Source organism: Centroberyx gerrardi, chromosome 18 (genome assembly GCF_048128805.1).
Source record: "Centroberyx gerrardi isolate f3 chromosome 18, fCenGer3.hap1.cur.20231027, whole genome shotgun sequence".
NCBI classification, from domain to species: Eukaryota; Metazoa; Chordata; class Actinopteri; order Beryciformes; family Berycidae; genus Centroberyx; species Centroberyx gerrardi.
The window spans coordinates 20,911,803-20,920,212 of record NC_136014.1 but is presented as its reverse complement, the minus strand read 5'-3'; the positions used below and the strand labels follow the sequence as shown (position 1 = coordinate 20,920,212).

General features: G+C 40.3%; 1 protein-coding gene across 2 annotated transcripts; it reads right to left on the bottom strand.

The window, feature by feature from the left end:
- Positions 1 to 422: 422 nt before the first annotated feature.
- On the bottom strand, positions 423 to 7,386 carry rpl7l1 (ribosomal protein L7-like 1). 2 transcript variants are annotated; one of them, XM_071899226.2, is made up of 6 exons: positions 7,336 to 7,386; positions 4,826 to 4,924; positions 3,720 to 3,883; positions 2,263 to 2,400; positions 1,688 to 1,797; positions 423 to 1,288 (listed from the first exon to the last, which is right to left on the bottom strand). In XM_071899226.2, exons 1-6 carry the CDS (start codon positions 7,357 to 7,359, stop codon positions 1,080 to 1,082), a joined length of 744 nt encoding a protein of 247 aa, XP_071755327.1. In that variant the 5' UTR covers positions 7,360 to 7,386; the 3' UTR covers positions 423 to 1,079. The 2 variants fall into 2 exon arrangements, with proteins under 2 accessions (XP_071755327.1, XP_071755328.1); XM_071899227.2 differs by having other exon boundaries at positions 4,826 to 4,934; positions 7,340 to 7,365.
- Between the last annotated feature and the right edge of the window lie 1,024 nt (positions 7,387 to 8,410).

Here is an 8,410-nt window from a genome sequence, read left to right as displayed (position 1 = left end):
TAAGTGTAGTATCTCCCTTGTTTGACAGCCATGAAAATGTGTGCTATACAATTTGACATGAGAGCTTTTTCTCCTGTATGTGTAAATGCAACCAGACACATTTTATGGAAACATAATAATGTAGAGTTACTTTAGAAATAGCTTTAGGCCTCTGCCAAAAGTTGTGGGCGATTGGGCGGCTGCTGGCTAATAATGTAAGCTCAAACCATCCCTGCCAGTAATATTATACATAGACTATACAGTTGCAATTGCCACTGCTGGAGAAATTATCAACAATGCAGGAGAGGTAAGAATCCCTGTGTCCTCGGGTACAGTTTGAAAAAAAATACAAAATAAAAAATTTGCAACATAGCAAATCTACCTTTTATAATTTCCACCTCTAATCATGCAAACATCTTGCAACTTGTTACAAAAGGCAGCTATTCAGTTGTGTTTCCATTTATTGTAAAACAAACATTTAAATCACATCCAATCAGTGTTACACACAGATTTTCTTTTTCCTGAGGGGGTGGAATGGCCCTTGAAGGAGCCTTTACACCTTTTGACACTGAAAACTATTGATCCCAATAAATGACTCCTGTATGCAGGACAGCCCATCCTGATTATTTAATTACTGTCTTCTGTATGTAGCAAGCACAGATCCATTCCTCTGACAACCCGAGGAATACTGTGTAGGAGCCAAGCAACCCTTTAAGATATTTTCCTTTTTTACAAAATATTGTTACAAAGATTACCATAAAGGAGCACAACTGCTTCTATCACAGTCTGGGGTAAGGTGCATTACATGGCCTTATTTTCAAACCATGAGCGCACAACATGTGAAAGGCAGGGGACTCCCTGAACAAAACAATTTAGTCCCTCTGATTTCTTCCAGCTTGCTGTAAAGGGGTGAAACCAGAGAAGAATGAGTGTACAAAATACATCTGAAAATAAATGTATAACTCTGGGCAAAACCCACGAGCTGCTGTGCCAAAGACAGTGACAGAATAAACATGTTTTCTGTCATCGTTGGCATTGGGTCCTTCAGGAAAAGCATCCTTGAAGTTGCTGCCGAGTGTCCATCTTGCCCGTGTTCCTCCTCAGTTGAGTTGCCTGACGATAGAGTTAATGTCTGTCCCCCTGAATCCGGGGTTTCCGAGGTCCTTCAAGAGACCGGCCTTATCCCTGGCAGCGTGACGAGCCACTGACAGCTTGAACGGCAACAGGAAGTTGTTGGCGGGCCGGAAGCTCTTACCAACGGAGTAGATCTCGTGGATCAGGTCCTCTAAGCAGATGATGCCGTGTTTACCTGAGAAACGAGAGGAGAGAGGGGAGTGATGGAGAGGAGGAGGGCAGGGAAAGAGGAAGTTATGGATAGACAGGATGGGAGGGATGAGAGAGACAGAAATTGCAGTAAGAAGAGTGTAAGCCAGAAGAGAAAGGGAGAAATGAAGCATAGGGAAAAGCTGTCAATTTACAGGTTCAAACATTATTTAAAGCTGCGCTAGGCAACATCACAAAGTTGGTGGCTTCAAATGAGAGGCAATTGTTAAAACATTTTAAACTTCAATACCTAGAAATCATCTAACATGACACGAGTTAACTGCACACAGCCGACTCGCAGGGTCGAATGTCTTGCTCAAGGATACTTAAACACGACACCCTGCTGTCATTTTGTATTGGCTGTATCACAACGGAAGAGACTTACCCATGTGCTGCTCAATGAGGGTGTTGTCCGTGAGAGGAACTCGCCGTCTGCCTATCTTGGTCTGCCCCCTCTTCAGAATGAGCTCACGCACAGACTTCAAATTGGGAAATCTGTTGGGATGGGTGCAATTTGTGCACAATAAGCAACAAGCAGAGTTCAATCCAAGTTTAATTAGTAAAGGACAATGGACGCAGCCAATGAAGACGTGACTGAATGGCACTTGGGTATAGCAAATGTTTCAATCTCCAGCTAAGCAGATGTTGGAAGGATTTCTGCAAATGTTGTGGTACACATCAAAACCAAAGAGTGCAGCTTTCGTTGTTTTTCCCCTAATAGTCAGCACAGACATTACACTGTTCAGTCAGTACCTCCTCATCCCCTCATATTAAATCCATACAGCTCTGCCTTCAGTGAGTCAATGTAAAACTATTAAAAACGACACATTTTAAAATATGAAGAACTTTCAGCCTGCTTCATTTCATTACTGCTTTACAACATAGTAGTGAGCAGAGAGCTACAGGGAAGATGGAAGGAGAGGGGATGCAACAGGCAAGCGTTAGTCAGCAGTTACTTACCCCCAGGCCACATAGGGCTCCACCATCTTCATCATGGCTACCGAAGTCTTGTTGATTTTGACGAAGGCCCCGCTGAAGATCTTCCTCAGCCTCAACATCTGGACCACTTTCATCACTTTGGGACTGACGCCTTTGACCCTAACAGGAGAGGAGACACTGATGCTTACTGAACTGGGATGACGCTCGTTCACGTACATATATGGATTTTCGTTGTACAAAGATATGCAACCACAATTGTGTTATGTTAATATTAGGGATGGGACGATATGCTTATCTCACTATACGATAAGCACTATGGGGTTCACGATTTGATGTGTGTTTATGTGTAGTATGGTATCTGATGTATATGATCTAGTATATGATGTATAGTATGAATATGGATGTTGTAAACGATGTATGTGAAGCATGTATATGACCTAGTATAGGATGTATATGATGTGTATATATATGTAGTATGTATATGTGTGATGTAGTATGGTATATGACATGTATATGATGGTATGTAAAGCTCTTTGAGACTTGACTGTGATAAAGGGCTATTATAAATAAACAAGACTAGACTATTATTGCATTTAGATTTGAAATATTCCTAGACTTTGTTCTGAAACTCAGGATCACATTTTTTTTTTTTAACGTCTTGTGGGTTTGGTTGAATTTTCAGCCATATGACATGAATGTCTTCTTTGCCTCTCTGCTGCATGACGGCCAGCTAGGAATTTCAAGCAGTGCTGCCATCCAGTGCTTCCTTTGCACATTGCATCATTGACTGTTGATAATGCATATCTATCATGCACTGAGCATGAAAATGTATAAATGTGGTGTATCTATAATAATCCATGTCTACGAATTTGCATAATCTATTTTGTCGATTATGCTGACTAATCGTTGCAGCCCTTGTTGAATCATGTTTAGCTTTGTGGTAAATTGCTGAAAGAAATGTTACACTGGTAGGGATTAAACATGAAATTGTCACTTATACTCAACAACGTAGAGGCGAGTTTGGAGTTTTCCCTGTCCTTAGTGGCATAAAAATAATTGTTATTATAACTGCTTAATAATCGTAATACCCTGACACCGTAATATTTCCTCAGACTCTACTGTACTATGAAAATCTCACACCGTTGCATCTCCACTTCCTAGGAGTAGGCTTTGCCAGAGGAATACCTTAATACCCAGTAAGATTTACCTGTAAGATTTTTATGCTAATTAAATTCAAAATTGCTGAACCAACCAACCTCCCTCTCAAAGTCCAAACAACTAGAGTCACTAAGAAACATTCTGACATTCTGTGTGTATGACATTTGTTTGCTGTTGCATCCATGTGGGACAGAGGTTCACTGAGAAAGACGCAAGAAAGCAGGTTGCAGATTTGTCCGTTTAGAGTCGATCGCCATCTCTTCGCAATAGTAGAAGACGCCATTCCCCCTGTGAAACACCAGCTGAGTCAAACTACTCACTCTCTGATGCGGACTGCGAAGGCCAGTTTGCTCTTAGCAGGAAGCAGAGGGGCGGCCGGTCTCTGTTCAGCTCTCCGGATGCGAGTTTCATCACGATGCGACCGGTGGCTGTCTTTCAAGAAGTCTTCCAAACGCTTGAACTTCAACGGTTTGCCTTTTGATACCTAGAGGAACACAGAGACATGGCTTAGAGCAACGATTCTCAACCTTTTTCATATCAAGGACCCCTAATTCAGTCCACAATAGGGCCACAGACCCCCATTTGATAAAATATTTTCTCTTGGACCCAAATCTGAACATATTTTTATTGTTAGACATGATTTTGTTCGCAATTCCATGACTATCTGTGTTGTAGGTAGAGAGATAACAGTGACAATAGTCATTCTTCTACATTCTCTAGTTGGATTTAACTTCTTGTAAATTAAATAATGGTGAAGTTTGACAATTCATCAATTTGCTGGGGACCCCCTGGAACCCCCTCAAGGACCCCTGGTGGTCCTCGGACCCCACGTTGAGAACTCAAAATACATGTCTTGTGGCTGCATTGCATTCTGGTCTAGTGAGGATACTGTCAGTGGAGAAATCGGTCTCTCTGCCTTTTCTGCGATGGATTTCTCCCCGTCTGATTGTGGAACAACAGTGTAAAATGGTGAGTCTAGAAAGAAGCATTTGCTCTTTGATTCTGAGGGACTGACACCAAAACCTGAAGTTTACTGTTGATTGTTCAGATGGATCAGAAATTTTCTGCTATCAAACTGTGTTGTAACTGCATTGGAAATATCTCGACATGACATCCCGTCGTCTAAGTTTTGCCCTTTACCCCTGGGAAAAAGAAAAAATACCACCAAACAACAAAACCTAAAATGCAAGGTACAGCACCAATAGCTGTTGTGTAACAGTGTTCTAAAAGTGTTTTAGGGTGGATTTTTCCTTTAAATCTAGATTTTGCTAGTCAAGCCATGTCTTTAAAATGGTAATTAGGTGGACATTCATCATAGCATACAGCATAATTGTCATGCTGTTTCCCTGCATTTGAACGAATTCCCACTCTTTTTGCTTCTTTACACAGCAGCTGCTAAACAAAAAAAGAGACAACCATCACTTACCTTTCTCTTCTCAAGCAGTGCAAGCTTGGCTTGCGTGGCTTTGATGGCCTGGTATGCCTTTCTCCTTTTCAGAAGGTACTCAGGAACCAACTTGATCACCTTTTTCACTCTGACAGGAGCACACACAAACAGACTCTTTTAAATTCCTCAGAACATACATTAGCAATAATAACCTGAAATTAAAAAAAACAAAACTAACACTGAACACATCATTGCAAAAGCTCAACAACGACAACTTCTCGTTCTGTTCTACTCAGCCACCATTGAGTCCATCATCACATCTTCTATTACAGTATGGTACGGCAGCCGAAGTGTGAGTAGCTAACTATGATAGTCTTAAAGGCACTACAAACAATCATCTGTTAGCTTATGATAGCTTGCTGCAAAACGAACCTATTTGTTTATTTGTTTAATGAAACCATAGCGCAATTGTGGCAAGCCCAACTAGGTGTCTTATATTAATTGTTGACTTAATGACTATGATAATTAATTCTAGCCAGCACATTAAACTTCAAAAGATGATAAAAGCATGTCGTGATCTGTGTCTGTCAGCTACATTAAATCAGCAGTAGCCTACTGTCTTCAGTGTAAATGCTTGTTTAATACTCATTGTTTTACCATTTTAATTAAGTTTAAATAATCTTAATAATTAAACTGTGCTGACTGCCTGTTTACCCCACAATACGTGTTATCAGCCAGTCTCTTCATCAACTATTTACTAATATTAGTTAATACCTTAATTAAGAAGTAGTAATGTTAATTAATGTACCCTTTTTTAAGTGTTACCAATATTTCTGTTAACCCAGCAGTGATTATGTTGTCCGTTTACTATTTCAGTAAAGTGGAGGAATTTAATAGAGGGATAGACGAGCAATTGAGGAAAGAAGGGAGACCATTCAATTGGTAGGTAGTGCTGTTAACTACTTCACAATCTGGGGTTTGAATATTGAAGGGTCAGGAAAAGTCAAATGTCAATAACATGTTATTTCTATTTGGTTTTCTTGCATCTCTCTCTCTCTCTCTCTCTCTCTGACCTCTCAATGACCACCCACAAATTGCCCAACATGCAACTCTTAGCAACCAAATTGAATTGCAAGACAGAAAGTAGTATTTGGGTGGAATAAACCTTTAAAACTATAAGTACTTGGACAGAAAGTAGTATTTGGGTGGAATAAACCTTTAAAACTAAGTACTTGGACAGAAAGTAGTATTTGGGTGGAATAAACCTTTAAAACTATAAGTCGTTAGACAGAAAGTATGCGGTCCTAGGACTGCTGTCCTGAAACTGCAGCCTCCTCTATTTGCGGTCATCCAATTCGCTAGGTGGCGCTGTCGCGAAAAACTAGGGTCCTAGAAATGCAGTCCTAGGACTGCGGTCCTGAAACTGCAGCCTCCGGTATTGCAGGAACATAGTATAGCCTCAGGGAGGCGCTACAGGTCAGCCACTACGACTAAACGCTTCATAAACAGCTTTTTCCCCATAGCTATCAGAATCAGAATCAGCTTTATTGGCCAAGTATGTACACATACAAGGAATTTGACTCCGGTTTTTCGTTGCTCTCAATATACTTACACAGAATAGATATACAGCTAAAAACAAGGACAACAAGATGAACAGAGGTAAACCTAAACATTTAACTACTATGTACAAATATTCTTTGTAAGCAAAGGACAATAGTGCAATGGTGCAGAGTGCAAAGATGCTGGAATAAATATGGAGTATTAGGACTCTGAACTCCTCCCTTTAGTCCCCTCCTCACACACTACTGGCATGCATACCATTCACCTAATGTATGTGACTGTGTGTAATATGTTTCTGCTATTGTATCACTGTATTGTTTCACGATAATATGTGGAGTTTCTGCTGTTGTCCATGTATGTATTGTGCTGCAGAGTTTAATATACTGTACCGAAAACAAATTCCACCGGCTTTGGTCGTGTGGCTAATAATCTATCTATCTATCTATCTATCTATCTATCTATCTATCTATCTATCTATCCATCTATCTATCTACGTCCGTGAAGAAAACAACAGAAAACTGGTCATAGTTTAGCAAATTAACAAATAACACTTAGTACTGTCCAAATTGCACTAACTGCGAGTAAATAAATGATATCCAACGTTAACTTTCCAGTTAGTGTTGGTAACTTTTATAGATTGCTAGCAAACTTTAGCGAGTTAGCTCTGTGCCGATTCCAAACAAAACACAAACATAAAAACATGCACAACGGAAGCTACATGATACATTTATGCCAAGTTTAATAAACAGAAATGGTTCCATATTGACAGAAACATAGCTGTGTTGTGAGCATCTCATCACTACACGGTAGAGGCCCATGTGAAATTGTGCTCACTAGAAACTACATTTTCTACCGTCAACTTTCTAAATAGAGCTCTTGACCGAATCATTTGAATGTCTATTTCTTAGTAAAGACACGAAAGGCTAAACATGTAAGTAAAATGGAACGGATGGATTTAGATCTAGCTATAGTGACTAAAAGGCAAATACATACTCAGGTTCAGGTTCTGCCATCGTGAATGTGATGACCGCAGTGAAGCTGCGACGTCGCTCAGAGATGACGTCAACATCAACGTGAACGAACGTGCAAGGGTCTCAGCCTTGCTGTCAATTTGACATGGTGGCCAACGGTGGTACTGCAGCCTAAAATTCACCTGCGGCCCAAAAAGCTTTTTCCCATAGACGGCCATTGTAAAAGACAGTCCTCTAAAACTGTTCAGAAGATACCTACAACACCACACAAGACCTTAAAACACTCTTTGAATTATGTATTTTTTAACCATGAAGGCCGATTATTTTTTTAAATCACTCAGAGCCGTATAAAACACTGTTTTTTGTGTGTGACGTCACCTCAGGGTACGAGCAAAGCACGCGCCTCTGAGCTGTGCATCGGGAACGAGCCTCCTGCTTCATCTGCTGCTGCGTCTGTCAGCTGTGTTCGTACAGTCCGGTTTCGCTTTTATTAAGATATAAAGTATTTTACATGATGAGATTTTGTCTCTCGGACCCAAATCTGATAATATTTTTGTTGTCAGATATGATTTTGTCCAGAATTCCATGACTATCTGTATTGTAGGTAGAGAGATAACAGTGAAACTATGATCAAAATAGTCATTCTTCTACATTCTCTAATTATGTTAACCTCTTGTAAATGAAATCATGTTGAAGTTAAACAATTCATCAATTTGCTGGGGACCCCCTGGAACTCCCTCAATGACCCCTGGTGGTCCCACCAGGGGTCTTTTATTTTAGGGTATTTTTAGGTATTTTAGGGGGAAGTTCACAGTATTTTGTCACCAGCCATGATTCAGCATCACATTGGTTGTCTGTCAGCCAGTGTGAATCCTGCTGCTATTGATCTTGATATTTGATTCAAACCTCTGTGTTAATGAACATGTAAGGAGTGTTCCATGCTGCTTCCTCCAGTTAAAGATTACTGCTTTGTTTTTCTTATCTTTTGCAGACCTTAAAGAGTAACTAAACCCCAGAGTTTTGGCTGAAGTGCCTCAGATAAACAGAAGTTTCAGCAAGATACAAAGACTGGTCAATGAGGTAGTCTTTACAG

Bases quoted from the DNA above. Each gene is read 5' to 3' on its own strand.
- rpl7l1 (XM_071899227.2), bottom strand. From the start codon at position 7,359: ATGGCAGAACCTGAACCTGA. The intron at 4,935-7,339 runs GTATGTATTTGC...TGCTCCTGTCAG, and splicing joins ATGGCAGAACCTGAACCTGA to AGTGAAAAAGGTGATCAAGT. The intron at 3,884-4,825 runs GTAAGTGATGGT...GTGTTCCTCTAG, and splicing joins CACTGCTTGAGAAGAGAAAG to GTATCAAAAGGCAAACCGTT.